This window comes from Heterodontus francisci, chromosome 4, assembly GCF_036365525.1.
Source record: "Heterodontus francisci isolate sHetFra1 chromosome 4, sHetFra1.hap1, whole genome shotgun sequence".
Classification (NCBI taxonomy): domain Eukaryota; kingdom Metazoa; phylum Chordata; class Chondrichthyes; order Heterodontiformes; family Heterodontidae; genus Heterodontus; species Heterodontus francisci.
In genome coordinates this window covers 56,701,170-56,720,159 of record NC_090374.1, presented here as the reverse complement: position 1 = coordinate 56,720,159, position 18,990 = coordinate 56,701,170, and the positions used below count along the sequence as shown (strand labels likewise).

Here is an 18,990-nt window from a genome sequence, read left to right as displayed (position 1 = left end):
ATAGGGTGCCCAATCATCAGGGCTCACCCCTGGGCCGTCAGAGAAGGCAACTTCTCTCGTGTCTGGGACACCCACCTGCCAACGGTAAAATCTTCGTGGTGGTGGGCGGAGACCCTTAAGTGGCTGTTGATTGGAGAGTGGCCACTTAAGGGCCTCGATTGGCCTGGGGTGGGCAGGCCATTTTTCGCCCCTGCCGTCCTGCATAAAGTGGCAGCGGGAGCAGGTCGGGAAGTGCCCCCTGAACCTGCGACTCCATTTTACGCACCCACCCCGCCACCTTCCCGCTCTTGGGGGGGGGGGGGGGGAGGAGTGTAAAATTCCAGATAATGTTTTAGCTCGATGACCTTTCATCCAAACTGCTACACTTCCAAGTTTTCCCATTTCTAATGAAAAGTCATCCATCTGAAACGTTAACTGTTTCTCCACAGATGCTTCCAGACCTGCTGAGTATTTCCAGCAGTTTCTGTTTTTATGTCAGATTTCCAGTATCTGTAGTATTTTACTTTTGTGTTGTGTAAACATATCTAGACTTGAGTTTGTGAAAAAGCGTTACAATTTGAGTTCTTCATCAGTTTTGGGGAGTCTTAAAAAACCAGCAAAGCATGAGTTCCGAAGAAGGGTCACTGATCCGAAACGTTAACTCTGCTTCTGTTTCCACAGATGCTGCCAGACCTGCTGAGTGGTTCCAGCATTTCTGGTGTTTATATTATATAAGCATGAGCACGAGTCAGACCAATTGGCATTGGGTGTGTGCATGCGGCCAGGTGAAGCGAGATGCGGTTCGGCAGTGCGCATGCTCTCAGGTGGTGAGACTGCGGCTCGGCAATGCGCATGGTCTCAGGTGGAAAGGCTGCGGCTGGGCAGTGCGCATGCCCTCAGGTGGAGAGGCGGCCGCTCGGCAGTGCGCATGCTCTCAGGTGGAGGTGCTGCTGATACCTGAGCGGTATCGGTGTGACGTCACGCCCAAGGAACAGCGCCGGTCACGTGACCAGGTGTCTGGGATTTCCGCCATTTCTTGGAGTTGTGGTGGGGTTTGGAGAGTGGAAAAGTTTTTTTATTCTGAACATCTGAGAGGTGACAGCGAGTGAAAAGGAATCGGCAAAGCTAAAGGCATTCTCTTTTTCTCGTCTCAACTTGTAAGGGTGAGGACGATGTGTTCGTTAAATGTGGACAGGTTTTCAGGGAGTGGGTTGCAGCTTCTGATCTGGCCGGTGGGCCGCCAGCCCATCCTTCCATCCATGTCGGCTTGTTCTCTGCTGTGAAATATTTTATTGCAGGAAGGGGGACAGCATTGCTGTTTCCCCCCTGAGGACAGAGCCGCACCTCCTTGGAGTTGATTTTTCCTCGGGAGGCAATTAATTGAATATTTTTTAGCTTTATTAATTATTTTATAACTTTGTGTAAAAAAAAATTACAATTGCTTGAAAACTTCGATTGGAAGTTACTTGTATCTATGGTTCTGTAGAGTTCCTGGAAATGACTGGATATTTTGCATTGCGGTCTCTCCAGTAGAAATACCAGGATTCGTTTTTATTTAAACATTGCTTCCCTTTTAATGTTTTGCGGTCTTGTACTGATTTTTAAATAATGTTGTAATTCGTCTCACTGAAAATTTTGTATTCTACAAAACAAAAATTGAACTGCATTATTTGGCCCTTGCTGAGAATGCCACAAAGTAAAGTCTGGCACTAACTTAAATCTTTGTACAGTTCGTTTTTAGATTACACTTGTTACAGAGAGTGGTTGAACAGCTTTGTGCCTGTGGTTTCCATAAACAGTAAAGTTCCCCTTGTTGATACTTTTTGGGTAGGGGTGGGAGGAAGCTCTACCAGAAAGGAAAAATGATGCTGGTATAGGTTGAGATAAAAGCAAAAACTGTGGTAGTTAGTTAACTAAAGTAATAGCAGAAAATGCTAGAAATACTCTGATCAGGTAACATTTGCAGAGAGAAAAAAACAGTTGATGTTTCAGGTTGGTAATTTTTTTCAGAACTGGCAAAAATTAAATGTAACAGTTTTTTTTAAGCAAGTGCAAAGGTAGGGGGAGGGGAGGAAAGAACAAAATGGAAGGTCTCTGATAGTGTGGAGGGCAAGAGAGATTACATTCTGTACTTTTGGGAAAGAAATGGCACAATGAGTAGAAAGGGTGTAATTATGATTTAAGTGCCATTAAGTAGATTTTCTTAACATAACAAGTTGAATCTTTTTTTACACAACTTGTGTTTATGTAGCACCTTCAGCATGTCCCAAGGTGCCTACTAGGCTTAATCAGACAAAATGAATGATGCAAACAATGAAATGTTGCAAGGAGTGATTGATTAAAAGAGGGGCTTTAAAAGTAGAGAGGGAGGTGGAAAATGGAGGGGTTTGGGGAGAGAATTCCAAAGCATGGGGCCTAGATGATTGAAGGTGCAGCCATCAATGGTGAGTTGAAGTGAAGGAGATTCACAAGAGGTCAGAGTTGGAAAGACATAGTTCTGTGGGTAAATAAAAACAAAATACTGTTTATGCTGAAAATCTGAAATAAAAACAAAGTGCTGGAAATACTCAGCAAGTCTGGCAGCATCTGTGGAGAGAGAAGCAGAGTTAACGTTTCAGGTCTGTGAATTTTCATCAGATGTTAACGTTAACTCTGCTTCTTTCTTCACAGATGCTGCCAGACCTGCTGAGTATTTCTAGCACTTTGTTTTTATAGTTCTGTGGATGCTGAGGTTGAGGCTGTCAAGTTAGATAAGGGATAGGGAGTGTCAAGGCCATCAAGGGAATTAAACATGAGAATGAAAATTTTAAAGTAGGAGGTGCTTGGGGACTGAACCAATGTAAGTCAGCCAAGACAAAAGTGCTAGGTGAGCAGCACTTGGTACAGGATAGGATATGGGCAGCAGAGTTTTGGGTAGGTGAGCTTGAGTGTGCAGAATGGGAGACTGGCCAGGAGACTGTTGAAATAGTCAGGTCTGGATATTACAAAGGCATAGGTGAGTGTTTCAGAAGGAGGGGGTTGAGATGGCAATATTGCACAGATGGCAGTAGAAGATTTTTAAAAATTCTTTCATAAAATGTGAGTGTCGCTGGCAAGACCAGCATTTGTTTCCCATCCTTAATTGCACTCGAGAAGGTGATGGTGAGCTGCCACCTTGAACCACTGCTGTGCATCTGATGTAGGTACACCCACATTGCTGTTCGGAAGTGCGTTCCAGGATTTTGACCCAGTAACAGTGAAGAAGCGGTGATATAGTTTCAGTCAGGATAATGTGTGGCTTGGAGGGGAACTTGCAGGTGGTGGTGTTCTCATGCGTCTGCTGCCCTTGTCCTTCTAGGTGGTCGAGGTTGTGGTTTTAGAAGGTACTGTCCAAGGAGGCTTGTTGAGTTCCCGCAGTGCATCTTGCAGATGGTACACACAGCTGCTACTGTGCGCCTGTGGTGGAGGAAGTGAATGTTGAAGGTTCTGGATGGGGTGCCAGTCAAGAGGGCTGCTTTGTCCTGGATGGTGTCGAGCTTCTTGAGGGTTGTTGGACCAGGCAAGTGGAGAGTATTCCATCACACTCCTGTCTTGTGCCTTGTAGATGGTGGATAGGCATTGGGGAGTTAGGAGATGAGTTACTCACTGCTGAATGCCCAACCTGTGACCTGCTCTTGTAGCCACAGTATTTATATGGTTGGTCCAGTTAAGTTTCTGGTCAATGGTAACCCCAGGATGTTGATGGTGGGGGCTTCAGCAATGGTAATGCCATTGAAAGTCAAGGGGTGATGGTTAGGTGTTCTCTTGTTGGAGATGGTCATTGCCCGCCACTTTTTTGACACGAATGTTACTTTGATGTGGGGTGAGAAGCTCAGCTTGGGGTTGAACTGGACGGCAATGTTGCAAGCAGTCTCATTCAACCTAAGACAGTGGTTGGGGCGGGAAATGGATTGGTGGCAAGGATGTGAAGTTTGTTGTGGGGGGCCAAAAAGAGGAAGTTTGGTCTTCCCAATTTTCTGGAAAAATTGTGGCTCATTGGGAACTTGATGACAGACAGTGCTGAGCTTGTGGAGGTTAGAGCTACGTATCAGCCGTGTCCTCCTTTATTCTAACGTTGCAATGTGGAAGATAATCTCATGACTTTGGATGATGGTTTCTAAAGGCAACATGTAGATGAAAGGGAGGCAGCCAAGGATAGATCTTCGGAGGACTCCAGAGGTTAATGGTGCTTGGGCAGGAAGGGAAGCCATCGTTGAAGATGTTCTGGCTACAGTTGAATAGCTAAGGAGAGCACTCTTACTGAGCTCAGTGGAGGAGATATGTTGAAGGGCAGTATGGTCAGCCATCTCAAGCATTGCAGGGAGGTCGAGAACGGGGAAAATAGAAAATAGGCTAGATTATCCTTATTGAATTCTTAGAAGATGTAACAGAGTAGTTACAGTAAACCTAATTTTTTTTCTAAAAGCCATAATTAGGTACCATGTAGTAGACTCAGGTCAGAAGATGTGGACAAACGCAAAATACTGTGGATGTTAGAAATCTGAAATAAAAGCATAAAATACTGGAAACATTCAGCAGGTCTGACAGCATCTGTGGAGAGAGAAACAGTAAATGTTAAAGGTCATTGACCTTTCATCAAAATATGTGGAGTCAGGACAAGTTGCAGAATGGATCACAAGCTGGCTGCAAAACAGAAGAGAGTAGTGGATACGGTAGTTTACTTAGATTGGCAAATGGTGGAAAGTGGTTTTCCACAAGGATTGGTGCTGGGACCACTGTTCACCATTTACATGAATGACTTGCACTTGGCAATCAGAAGCACAATTTCGGGATGATGACAATTTTTGCATGGGGGTGTGGTTAATACACAAGAGGACTGTGACAAAATATGCGAAGACATTAATAAACATGCAAAACGGCTGTTTAATTGGCAAATGAACTTCAATATAGATAAGTGCGATGTAATGCATTTTAGTAGGAAGAATAAGGAGGCCATGTACTCCCTGGAAAATAAACCTCCAAATGGGGTGGAGGAAGAGGAACCTGGGGGTATAGATACAAAGATCACTAAAACATGTGATACAGGTTAAGAAAACCATTTTAGAACAAAACTAGGCACTGGGGTTCATTTCTAGAGGGATAGAATTGAAAAGCAATTATGCTAATCTTGTATAGAACCTTGAGACCCACATGGAGTACTTTGAACAGTTCTGGTCTCCATATTATAAAAGATATAGAGACACTGGAGAAGGTGCATAAAAAGGATTTACTAGAATGCTACAAGAATGGAGAGGTTATACCCAACAAGAAAGATTAAAGAGGCTGGAGCTCATTTCTCTTTTCTAGAGAAGATGAGGGGTGACCTGATAGAGGTCTTGAAAATTATAAAAGGGCTTGATTATGGTAGATGTGGAGAAGATGTTTCCACTTGTTGGGGAGACCAGAGCTAATAATCGTAAATAGAAGATAGTCACTGATAAATCCAATAGGGAATTCAGACGAAATCTTTTTAACAAGTAAGCGATTAGAATGTGGAACTCGCTGCCATGTGGAGTAGTTGGGGCAAATAGTATAGATGCATTGAAGGGGAAGCTAGATAAGTAAATGAGGAAGAAAGAAATGGAAGGATATGTTGACGTTTGATGAAGAGGGGTGGGAGGAAGTTTGTGTGGAGCATAAACACCGATTGGGCTGAATGGCTGAATTTTGTGCTGTAAATACTTTGTCCAACCCGTGGCGCCCAATCTCTACGCCAATTGAGCTGGATTTATAACCTGTAACTGCTGCCTTCCGTGTTGTTTCGGTCGCTGTGAGGCGACTATGGAGTGACCTCTCCATGGCGCATGCCTGGGCAAATGTATGGGGGTTGTGAGTTGCCCAAGCGTCAAAACCCCCCTCTCGGCCTTTCTGGTGGGGTCCAAAGGAGTGCAGAGCAGAGCCGCATGGAAGATGGCAGGATCCCCAAGGACACATTGTACAGCGAGCTCGCCACTGGTATCAGACCCATCGGCCGTCCATGTCTCCGCTTTAAAGACATCTGCAAATGCGACATGAGGTCCTGTGACATTGATCACAAGTCGTGGGAATCAGTTGCCCAGAGCTGGTGGGCAGCCATACAAGCAGGGCTAAAGTGTGGTGAGTCGAAGAGACTTAGCAGTTGGCAGGAAAAAAGACAGAAGTGCAAGGGGAGAGCCAACTGCGAAACAGCCCTGACAACCAATTTTATATGCAGCACCTGTGGAAGAGTCTGTCACTCTAGTATTGGCCTTTATAGCCACTCCAGGCGCTGCACCACAAACCACTGACCACCTGCAGGCACTTACCCATTATCTCCCGAGACAAGGAGGCCAAAGAGGAAATGCTTTGTAAAATGAAAGGGAGATGATGGTGGTTTTGAAAGGGAGGGGTTTACATTCCCTGAGGAGAGGGAACCATTTATGTCAACTTTCTGTCCTTTGCCAGTGTGTGTCTCCCTCCTATGTGCAAACTCTGCTTTCTGGCAGTACATTTCTCCCTCTTCATTCCCATAGCAGGTTAAAATTTGCTACATTGGGAGTTGAAAGTGCTGATTTGTAGCATGTTAGAACATCTCATGGTTTGATTTTAGTCAGTGGACAAAATTGGAAGAAGCTTCCATCTTTTGAAAACTTGTCATTAGATAGAGCTGACTGTAAGTGGGTTATCAAAATCCATTATAGACTTTAAATATATTTTGTGATTAACATATTCTTTGCTTTTCTAATTTAAATAACTACTCTGCTTTATTAGTGCTGATACAAATTATGGGCATATAAATTCAATGCAATTTGGTATCTTTAATTTGCAGGGGGAAAACGTACCAATGTCCTCAGGAGCATCTTCAGATCAGAGATCAAGAGTTTCTCATGAGATTCGTAGGAATCAAGAAAGAGTGTCCCAATATGATGAGGTCCCTCGAGAAGGCCAGAATTTGCATCCATCTCTTCAGGAGAACCTTCTCCCTTCATCAGGTTCCAAATCTTTAAAAGACTCTGATTTAGCAGTCAGTGCAGACCCACTGCCACCACCTCCTCTGCCTCTACAGCCACCTGTTGGGCCCGAATTTTATTTGGCTGCAAGTGATGAACCTGTTACTGCTCTAGAGTTAAAACCAGTAAGACGTTTTGTCCCAGATTCTGTGAAAAACTTGTTCAAAGGTAAAAATGATGATCAGCAGTGGAACATGGTGCCTTCTATCAATTACATTAGTGATGGAGTGGAGTGTTCGCCACCTGCCTCCCCTATACCTTCTGCTAAAGAGCAATCCAGAGTAGATGAACAGAAATCAGCTGCCAGTTCTTACAGGGATCCATATGGAGGCTCTGGAGGGAGCTACAACTCACGGAAAGAAGCTGAAGCCATGCTTCCTCGAGATCCCTATGATTCCTTAGATCGTCATACCCGCACAGTGCAGAGCTACAATGAGAAGGTGCAGGTGTACCACATGAAGTACTCCTACATGAAGTCATGGGCTGGCTTATTGAGAATCTTGGGTGTCGTTCAGTTACTGTGCGGAGCAGCTGTATTTGCCTGTGTTTGTGCTTATATACATAAGGACAATGAATGGTACAATATGTTTGGTTACTCCCGTCCATATAGTCATGCTGCCAACAGTTTGCAAGGAGGATACTATTATGATGGACCAAAGACTCCTTTTGTCATTGTTGTTGCAGGCTTGGCATGGGTAGTCACCATTATTTTACTTGTGCTCGGCATGTCCATGTACTATCGAACTATCTTACTTGATTCCAACTGGTGGCCATTGACAGAGTTTGCCATTAACATTGTCCTGTTTATTCTCTTCCTGGCTGCTGCTATAGTTTATTTAAATGATATAAACCGTGGTGGCCTTTGCTATTATCCTCTCTTCAATACTCCATTGAATTCTACATTTTGCCGTGTAGAAGGGGGACAAGTCGCTGCAGTCATCTTCCTATTTGCTACCATGTTCCTTTATCTCATCAGTTCGATTGTGTGCCTAAAGCTGTGGAGGCATGAGGCAAAGAGGAGACAAAAAGAATATGCAGAATATGAGGTAATAAATGTCGAGTTAAACGAGCTGTTTTTGAGCAGAATGTACCCATTCTGCTCCCCTCTCCATATTAAAAATGAGCAATAAAATGTTTATCAGGCATGTGCTTTGGTTATCTATGTTCTTGTTTTTGCATATGCCAAAATACTCCCAGCAGAGACCAATACATCGTTGTAATGGAAAGGAAAAGTGATGCTTGGAATCTTCACTCTGTGCACAACTGCCCAACTGGAGCCTCAGCACTGATGCAAAAATACTTTTTGATTAAGCAGAGAATTGAAGGAGTTTGGGTCTATTAGTGTATGGGAACTAAGTGAGAGTTTCAGCTTTATTTGTATGTAAGCTGAGCGCTCTCGCTGCCCAGCTCTGGATATCCTCCAAGTCAGCCAGAGTTGTCACTAAGATTTTTTTAAAGCTTATGTGGTTGTCTGTACTTGATTTTTTTTTTAACCTTTCCTGCTGTCTGACTCAGTGCTCACATACTCCTAGAGGAGGAAAATTGAGATTTGTGCATGATACAAAACTTGGAAGCATTGTGAGGAGGATAGTGTAGAACTTCAAAAGGACAGAGACAAGTTGGTGAAATGGGTGGATAGGTGACAGCTGAAGTTCAACGCAGAGAAATGTGAAATGATTCATTTTGGTAGGAAGAACATGGCGAGACAATATAAAATAAAGGGTACAATTCTAAAGTGGGTGCAGGAGCAGAGGGACCTAGGTGTTTATGTGCATAAGTCATTGAAGGTGGCAGGATGGATTGAAAGAGTGGTTAATAAAGCATACAGTATCCTGGGCTTTATTAATAGGAGCATAGAGTACAAGAGTAAGGAAGTTATGTTGAACTTGTAGAAAAGACTAGTTTGGCCTCAGCCGGAGTATTGCATCCAGTTCTGGGCGCTGCACTTTAGGAAAGAAGTGAGGGCATTGGAGAGAGGGCAGAAAAGGTTCATGAGAATGGTTCCAGGGATGAGGAACTTCAGTTCTGAAGATAGATTGGAGAAGTTAGGATGTTTTTCCTTGGAGAAGAGAAGGTTGAGAGTCATAAGTGGTCTGGACAGAGTAGATAGGGAGAAACTGTTTCCACTTGTGAAAGGATTGAGAACGGGTGGGCACACATTTATAGTAAAGGGTAAGAGAAGCAAAAGCAACAGGAGGAAAATATTTTTCATGCAGAGAGTGGTTAAGGTCTGGAATGCACTGCCTGAGTGTGGTGGAGGCAAGTTCAATTGAAGCATTCTTAAGGGAATTAGACTGTTATATGAAAAAAAATGTGCAAGGTTATGGGGAGAAGATGGGGGAAATAGCATTAGGTGGACTGCTCTTTCGGAGAGCCGATGCAGACACGATGGGCTGAATGGCTGCCTCCTGCGCTGTAATAATTCTGTAATTCTGAGAGAGAAAAACTGCTAAGAAGAGAATTTAATCCTCAGAACCCAGACAGGAACTGGCCTCTGGGAGAAATGGCTGCAGTGAGCTATGTGGTACAACATGTAGATTTAGTGTTCTCTAAGAATAATGTAATTTTTATATGTTAGAATGATTTGGGTTGAGTACACTGGGTCAGAAAGAAACATGCCACAGAAATGACTGGAAACGTTGAGTGACTTTGATTGGGTTATTTACTGTTCCCAAATTAGCTGTTTTAAAAAAAAAAAGAAGATTTTATTCAGATTCTTCATTTGTGATTCACAGCAGTTGATTTCAGCACTCATTAGGTATTCTGTTGGGTCATTTTTTTGAGTGAATCAGCATAGCTAACTCTCAGTGTGGGAGCTTGCCCCGGTACCCAAAAATGCCTCGAGTCGAATGTCTTGTACCAGCGAGTAATCTTTATTTACGAGCTTGCAAGGAGAAGTCCTACTTTCTTGAATGATTCTGCTAGTACATTGTTCTAGTAATCATTTTATACAATTTTACAGGAGGTTTACTTGATAAACTGTTTCTTAATTACATCACCTCCCATCTATTGCCTTCCCTGATCTCATCCTGCCTTGGTTAGATTATTCACCTTGTCAACCTCTTGATTACCCTATTACCCGAGGCTATTCGTAGGATTTGGGTGTCTCCCTCCTGAGTTAGTTTCCTTCTGATTGGGTATTCATATAATTGGTGTGTCTAGTAGGCACGCTTTCTCAAGTTACAGGGACCCAAGTTACACCAAGTATCCCATGGTTCCCTATGCCAGTCTCCCCCACACTAACTCAACAAATAATAGTTATGCCAATCAGGAAAGAGTGATGAATGATTTTGTGTGCTACATGCTTGCTTTGTGCTGTGCTTTGGGTATGATGTACACATTTGATGTGCTAGAAGCAAGACTTCTAATTAGGAGAAAAATGTGACCTGACAGAATATCTTGGGTCCTTTTATGTAATGGCAAACTCCATGCACAAAATTAGTTTACCATCATGTATCTAACTGCTGCCAGTTTTTCAGCATCTTCTGTTAGCATTTCCAATGATAAAGGAAATTAGCACCATAGGTTAAATGTTAAGCATACAAGGCTACGGGCCAAGTGCTGGAAAATAGGATTCGAATAGTTAGGTGCTTGACGGCTGGCACAGGCACGATGGGCATGTTTCTGTGCTGTATAATTCTATGACTGATTCCTGGGGATGATGTCACCTAAAAGCACTGTTGACGTTTAATTGAAATCCAGCACAAAATTAAGTCATTTGCACAAATGTGGATTAATTAAGGAAAGTTAGCATGGATATTGTTGAGGACAAATTATGTTTAATTAACTTGTGTTTTTTGATGAGGCAGCAGGGTTGATGAGGGTAATGCGGTATATGTGGTGGTAATGGACTTCCAAAAGATGTTTGATTAAGTGCCACATAACAGTTTTGTCAGCAAAATTAAAGCCTATGGAATAAAAGAGAAAATGGCAGCATGGATACGAAGTTGGCTGAGTGACAGAAAATAGAGTGATGGTGATCAGTTTTTTGGACTGGAGGAAGGTATATAGTGGGGTTCCCCAGGGGCCGGTATTCGGACCACTGCTTTTCTTGATCTATATTAATGACCTGGATTTGGGTGCGCAGCGCACAATTTCAAAAGTTGCAAATGATGCAACGCTTTGAAGTATTGAGAACTGTGAGGAAGATAGTGATGGACTTCGAGGACATAGGTTGGTGGAATGGATGGACATATGGATGCAATTTAATGTAGAGAAGTGTGAAGTAATACATTTTGATGGGGAGAATGAGGAAAGACAATATAAAATAAAGGATACAATTCTAAAGGGGTTGCTGGAGCAGAAGGTGGCAGGTTAGATTGTGAAAGTGGTTAATAAGGCAAACTGGATCCTGGTCTTTATAAACAGAGGCGTAGAGTTCAAAAACAAGGAGGTTATGGTGATCCTATATTAAACACTGGTTCGACATCATCTGGAGTATTGTTTCCAATTCTGGGCATCGTGTTTTAGGAAGGATGTGAAGGCATTGGAGGGAGTGCCAAAAAGATTTACGAGAATGGTTCTGTGGATGAGAGACTTCAGTCATGCGGATAGATTGGTGAAGCTGGGATTGTTCTCTAGAGAAGGGAAGGGTGAGAGGAGATTTGATAGAGGTGTTGAAAATCATAAGGGGTTTGAACAGAGTTGATAGAGAAACTGTTCGCATTGGCAGAAGGATCGAGAATCAGAGGGCACCAATTTAAAGTGATTGACAAAAGAAGCAACCGTGACATGAAAAACCTTTTTTATACAGTGAGTAGTTAGGATCTGTCTGAGAGTGTGGTGGAGGTAGATTCAATCATGGCTTTCAAAAGGGAATTGGATAATTATCTGGAGAGACATTTGTAGGACCTCGGGAAAAGGGTAAGGGAGTGGAGCTAGATGAATTACTTTTGCAGAGAGCCAGCATGGACAAGATGGGCTGAATGTCCTCCTTCGGTGCTGCAATTTTTCATTCTATAATTCATTCTTCATTCCCTGAAATCAAATTGGGAGGAAGTTTAATTCACAGACAATAAATAATATGGCAACAAACTAGTGAAGTGGTCTGTGCAGTTAAGACAAGCTGTAAACTTCAGAGCAGATAAGAACAGATGAAATACTGGGTGAAAACCAGCATGGTACAGCATTCCATTATTGAATATGCAGGAGTGTAACAAAAATGGTGTATTACATGTTTCTGTACCTTTTTGTTTTCAAAAGAAGAAATAATTCCAGGCCGTTCTTGCACATACCAGATGGTTGGTCATAGACCAGCAGAGTCCTGGTCATCCTCTCTTTTGAGGAAGGAAACTTGGAAAGGAATGGCAAGAAGGATTCCACTTTGAAAGTTGTGTATAAATTGGCATTCCACTGATGACGTTGGTGAGTAAACAGACGAGACTGTTTATTCTCATCATTTGTACCTAAAGCATGGTTACTTGCTTCAGGCTTTGGACATCAAGTGCTTGTGGATTGAGGAACAGGATTGTCTGGGGAGAAGTTGTGAATATTTGGCTTAATCAAGATCAACAACTTACTATGTATGCAATGCTTGCTTCAAAGCTGCATATCACTATTGTTGAAAGGAAATACATTATGAATCTGCCAAGAAATGAATTAATTATGTTAAGTTGACTTAAAATGCCAAAGCAGTGCTATCTTTTAGGTTGCAGCTCTATGTATCCAATGTTTGAGCAACGATAGATGTTTATAAGAAGCTTTACTCACTGACATTTTTCAATTGTACGTTTTTCCTAGATGAAAAGTACAGAAACTGGCACATCCAAGGAAGTGGTAGGAATGCTATTTTATAATCACTGATTTCATTATAAGTTGCTGTGCCCTATTTTGATTTCTTTTAGTCAGACAGTAATACACCTGTGTTAGTTAGCCTTCTGAGTTCCATCAGGAGTTTATTTGCTGTAAACTTTTCAAGCTGAAACAACCATTAAGTAATCTAGTGTAATGTAAGATCAAATTGAATTGTAGCAGAAAAAGTATTTTGTTTCCATGTTTTTAGAGTCCTCAAATTTCTGCCAAATTGCTATTTCTAAAATTAAATATTACTGAGTATATTATTTTAAGTTATATAGTTCCACTTTTGCAGTATTCTTAATCAATGAGGAATGCACAGTAATCTCTTTGGAGTATGAAGATGCTTGCCTGACATTGGAAACTTGGCATAAGCACTTGAGTTAAGGTCTCAAAACAAGGTACTTAGTATCCTTGTGCAGCATCCAGCATCTTTGGCGGAGCCTCTCTCAGAGCCATGCATGTTTTTGAAAAGGATCAAAATTTTATAGAGCTTGTTCTTAATTCATTCTGGGATTAGGAAACAATAAATTAATGTTTGGTATCTCCACTTTTCTCCATAACTTCAATAAGTACTTGCATTTGTAGAACTTTCTTTACACGGAAAAATAAGCACTTAATAAGCAGAGAAGTTGTCACAATTCAAATCGGTGCCTCTGAGGAATCATATCACTGAGCCTTGGGCATTTTCTGTGCCCTGAATAAGAAGCACTGCACAAATCCCAGTTCCCGAGACTGATGAGCTGAATATGTTACCAAGAGGAAGACCGTATGCAGCTTCAGAATGGACCCTGGAGATTGTAATAGAATGGAACCATACCAGCTGTATTGATCAACGTGGGTTTAAAAAGGAGGCAGAGGGTGATGGTAGAGGGTTGTTTTTGCGATTGGAAGCCTGTGACCAGTGGTGTACCGCAGGGGTCGGTGCTGGGGCCCTTGCTGTTTGTAGTGTACATTAATGATTTAGATGTGAATATAGGAGGTATGATCAGTAAGTTCGCAGATGACACGAAAATTTGGTGGTGTTGTAAATAGTGAGGAGGAAAGCCTTAGACTACAGGACGATATAGATGGGCGGAGCGGTGGCAAATGGAGTTTAATCCTGAGAAGTGTGAGGTGATGCAGTTTGGGAGGACTAACAAGGCAAGGGAATATACAATGGATGGTAGGACCCTAGGGAGTACAGAGGATCGGAGGGACCTTGGGGTGCTTGTCCATAGATCATTGAAGGCAGCAGCACAGATAGGTAAGGTGGTTAGGAAGGCATACGGGATACTTGCCTTTATTAGCCGTGGCATAGAGTGTAAGAGCCGGGAGGTTATGATGGAGCTGTATAAAACGCTAGTTAGGCCACAGCTGGAATACTGTGTGCAGTTCTGATCGCCACACTATAGGAAGGATGTGATTGCACTGGAGAGGGTGCAGAGGAGATTCACCAGGATGTTGCATGGAGCATTTCAGTTATGAAGAGAGACTGGATAGGCTAGGGTTGTTTTCGTTGGAGTGGAGAAGGCTGAGGGGGGACCTGATTGAGGTATACAAAATTATGAGGGGTATTGATAGGATAGGTAGGAAGAAACTTATTCCCTTAGCGGAGGGGTCAATAACCAGGGGCATAGATTTAAGGTAATGGGCAGGAGGTTTAGAGGGGAGTTGAGGAAGAATTTTTTCACCCAGAGGGTGGTTGTAATCTGGAACACACTACCTGAAGGGGTGGTAGAGGCAGGAACAATCACGACATTCAAGAAGTATTTGGATGAGCCATAGCATACAAGGCTACGGGCCAAATGCAGGGAAATGGGATAAGTTAGGACGGGTGCTTGAGGGTCGGCACAGGCGCTTTGGACCAAAGGGCCTGTTTCTGTACTGTAAAACTGTATGACATGCAGCACCATAATAAAGCAGCTACAGTCACAGAAGATAAGTCTTGTGCTTTGGAAGTTCCTGGGTACCACCATATTACCCTACCTCGACCTGAGCCACCTGATCGCTAGAATAGCGCAGCATTCCAAACTGATGCATCCAGAAATAAAAACAGAAGATGATGGAAATATTCAGCAGGCCTGGCAGCATATGTGGAAGAGAAACAATTAGCATTTCAGGTCTGTGACTTTCATTGGATTGCTGCCAGAGCTGCTGAGTATTTCCAGCATTTTCTGTTTTTATTTCAGATTTCCAGCATCTGCTGTATTTTGTTTGTGATGTGCATTCCCTCCTCCTAAACCAGTAATGTAGTTTTTGTACCTGTTACCTTTTTAAAAAAAAAATCATTTCAACTGCTGCTAATTCTAGGTAGATAAGAACAGGAGTAGGTAATTTAGCTCTTCGAGCCTGTTCCTCCATTCAGAGTTCATGACTGATCTGTGAGCTAACTTCATATACCTGCCTTCGCCCCATATCTCTGAATACCTTTGGTTTAAAAAAAAAATCTATCAATCTTCGATTTAAAATTAGCCATAAACCTAGTATTAACTGCCATTTGCAGAAGAGAGTTCCAAACTTTGCCACCCTTTGAATGTAGAAGTGTTTCCCAACTTCCCTCCTGAAAAGCTTGACTCTAATTTTTAGACTGTCCCCTAATCCTCCCAAATTCTACACTGCATTCCTTCTGAGACCAATATATCCTTCCAAACGTGTGGTGCCCAAAACTGAACACAATACAACAGGTGTGGTCTAACCAGGGCTTTGTGTGTTGTAGTATAATTTCTACCCCCTTGTATTCTGATCCTTGTGATATAAAGGCCAGCATTCCATTAGACTTTTTGATTATTTTTTCTGTACTTGCTCATGACACTTTGACAGGCTGTACATGAACCCCTAAGTCTCTGGACCATTTTTTGGTCCAAAGTGGATAATCTCTCATGTCTGTATTGAAATCCATTTGTAACAGTTTTGCCCATTCATTTAATTCATTAATTTATTTATTGCCCATTCTTTTAATTTATTATGCCACCTATCTTTGTGTCATCAGTAAACTTGAATGTCTGGCTTTCTCTTCTCCCATCATCTAAGTTGTTAATAAATAGTGAATGGTTGAGACCCCAACACAGATTTCTGTGCAACATTGCTAATCACAGCCTGCCAATTTGAGTACCTGCTCATTATCCATAACCTCCTGTTGCTCAGCCAATTTCCTTCCAGGAAAGGCAGTGACATGGTGGTAATGCTGTGGGGACATGGGTTCAAATCCCACCATGATAGATGGTGAAATTTGAATTGAATTAATAAATCTGGAATTAAAAGTGAGTCGAATGGTGACCATGAAACCATTGTCAAGTGTTGTAAAAGCCCATCTGATTCCAAGTATGTCCTTTAGGGAAGGAAATCTGGCCTACATGTGACCCCAGACCCACAGCAAAGTGGTTAACTCTTAAATACCCTCTGAAATAGCCAAGCAATCCATTCAATTGTATCAAACCGCTACAAAGTCTAAGATAAATAATTAAATCGGACGGACAACCCAACATTGAGCTAGGCACTGGAAACTACAACGGCAAACCCAGCCCTGTCGACCCTGCAAAGTTCTCCTTACTAACATCTGGCAGCTTGTGCCAAAATTGGGAGAACTGTCCCACAGACTAGTCAAGCAACAGCCTGACATAGTCATACTAACAGAATCATACCTTACAATGTACCAGATACCACAGTCAACATCCCTGGGTATGTCCTGTCCCACATACGAAAATAAGAATTAGGAGCAGGAGTAGGCTGAACTGATTACTCCACTTTTCCACCTACCCCCGATAACCTTTCACCCCCTTGCTTATCAAGAATCTATCTACCTCTGCCTTAAAAATATTCAAAGACTGTGCTTCCACTGCCTTTTGAGGAAGAGAATTCCCAAGACTCATGACCCTCAGAGAGAGAAAATTTCTCATCTCTGTCTTAAATGGATGACCCCTTATTTTTAAACAATGACCCCTAGTTCAAGATTCTCCCACAAGGGGAAACATCCTTTCCACATCCACCCTGTCAAGGCCCCTCAGGATCTTGTATGTTTCAAACAAGTCGCCTCTTGCTCTTCTAAATTCCAGCAGATACATGCATAGCCTGTCCAATCTTTCCTCATATGACAGCCCACCCATTCCAGGTATTAGTCTAGTAAACCTTCTCTGTACTGTCTCCAACGCATTTACATCCTTCCTTAAATAAGGAGACGAGTACTGTGCACAGTACTCCAGATGTGGTCTCACCGATGCCCTGTATAGCTGAAGCATAACCTCCTACTATTGTATTCAATTCCCCTCACGATAAACGATAACATTCTATTAGCTTTCCTAATTACGTGCTGTACCTGCGTACTAACCTCCTGCGATTCATGCACTAGGACACCCAGATCCCTCTGCATCTCTGAGCTCTGCAATTTCTCACCATTTAGATAATATGCTTTTTTATTCTTCCTGCCAAGGTGGACATTATCACACTTTTCCACGTTATACTCCATTTGCCAGGTCTTTGCCCACTCACTTAACCTTTGTAGCCTCCTTATGTCCTCTTCAGAAGTTAATTTCCTACCTATCTTTGTGGCATCAGCAAATTTAGCAACCATACCTTTGGTCCCTTCATCTAAGTCATTTAAGTAAACTATATAAAAATTTGAGACCCCAGCACAGATCCCTGTGGCACACCACTCGTTACATCTTGCCAACCAGAAAATGACCCATTTATGCCAACTTCTATCCATGCCAATATGTTACCCCCTACACCGTGAGCTGTTATTTCTGCAATAACCTTTGATGTGGCACCTTATCAAATGCCTTCCGGAAATCTGAAATACAATACATCCACCGGTTCCCCTTTATCCACAGCACACGTTACTTTGTCAAAGAACTCCAATAAATTGGTTAAACATGATTTCTCTTTCACAAAACCATGTTGACTTTGACTGATTACCTTCAATTTTTCTAAGTGCCCTGCTGTAACATCTTTAATAAAAACTTCTTAACATTTTCCCTGAGACAGCTGTTAAGCTAACTGGCCTGTAGTTTCCTGCTTTCTTCCTCCCATTTTGAGTAAAGGAGTTACATTTGCTATTTTCCAATCTAAAGGAACCTTCCCCGAATCTAGGGAATTTTGGAAAATTAAAACTAACGCATCAACCAACTCACTAGCCACTTCTTTTAAGACCCTAGAATGAAGTCCATCAGGAACCGGGGACTTGTCAGCCCGCAGCTCCAACAATTTGTTCAGTACCACTTCCCTGGTGATTGTAATTTTCCTCCCTTTCTTCCATTTCCTGACTTACAGCTAATACTGGGATGTTACTTGTATCCTCAATAGTGAAGACTGATGCAGGGCAGACCTACCAGAGGTGGAGGCAAAGTGGTATACAGCTGGGAGGGAGTTGTCCTGCAAGTCCTCAACATTGGCTCTGGGCCCCATGACGTCTTATGGCTTCAGGTCAAATGTGGGCAAGGAAACCTCTTGCTGGTTACCATCAACCTCCGCCCCCCCCCCCCCCCCCCCCCCTCCCCCGCTGCCTTCAGCTGATGAATCAGTGCTTCTCCATGTTGAGCATCAGTTGGAAGAAGCACTGATGGGAGCAAGGGCACAGAATGTACTCTAGGTGGGAGACTTCAATGTCCATGAGGAAATGGCAGAGACAATGAAGAAATATTTTGCCTGCCTTCATTGTGGAAGACACAAGCTCCATTCCAGAAATAGGGGCTAAAAAGAGTGAGGAAATTAAGGAAATTGATATCAACTGAAAAAAAGTATTGGTGGAACTTGAGACTAAAATCTGACAGATCTTCAGGACCCGATGGCCTACATCCTAGGGTTCTAAAAGAGATAGTGGATGTGATGGCTATGACTTGCCAGAATTCCTTGGATTTAGGAATGGTCCCATCAGATTGGAAGTTGGCAAATGTTGCACTGCTTTTCAAGAAAGGAGGGAGAGAGAAAACAGGCCAGTTAGCCTAACATCAGTCATTGGGAATATATTGGAAGCTATTATTAAAGAAGTCTTAACAATGCGCTTGGAAAAGCATAGTCTTTTAGAACAAGTCAGCATGGTTTTACTAAAGGGAAATCCTGTTTGACAAATTTATTAACATTTTTTGAAGCTGTTACTCGTAGGGTAGATAAAGGGAAACCAGTAGATATAGTATACCTGGATTTCCAAAAGGCACCACTGCTGACCGAGTCCTAAATGCCATAGTCTTGAGACTGGATCTGCAGCAGATGGTCAGGGAACCAACAAAAAACCTACTTGACCTTGTCCTCACCAATC

At 42.5% G+C, this 18,990-nt stretch overlaps 1 protein-coding gene across 2 annotated transcripts in view; it reads left to right on the top strand.

The window, feature by feature from the left end:
- Positions 1 to 682: 682 nt before the first annotated feature.
- Positions 683 to 18,990, top strand: part of marveld2b (MARVEL domain containing 2b) — a 39,275-nt gene continuing 20,967 nt past the window's right edge. The window contains exons 1-3 of one of the 2 annotated variants that reach the window (XM_068029578.1): positions 683 to 1,136; positions 6,785 to 8,011; positions 12,705 to 12,740. In XM_068029578.1, the coding sequence (XP_067885679.1) occupies positions 6,800 to 8,011; positions 12,705 to 12,740 (1,248 nt within the window). In that variant the 5' untranslated portion in view covers positions 683 to 1,136; positions 6,785 to 6,799. Of the gene's footprint in view, positions 1,143 to 6,784; positions 8,012 to 12,704; positions 12,741 to 18,990 lie in introns of both variants that reach the window. The other variant, XM_068029577.1, reaches the window with a different exon arrangement.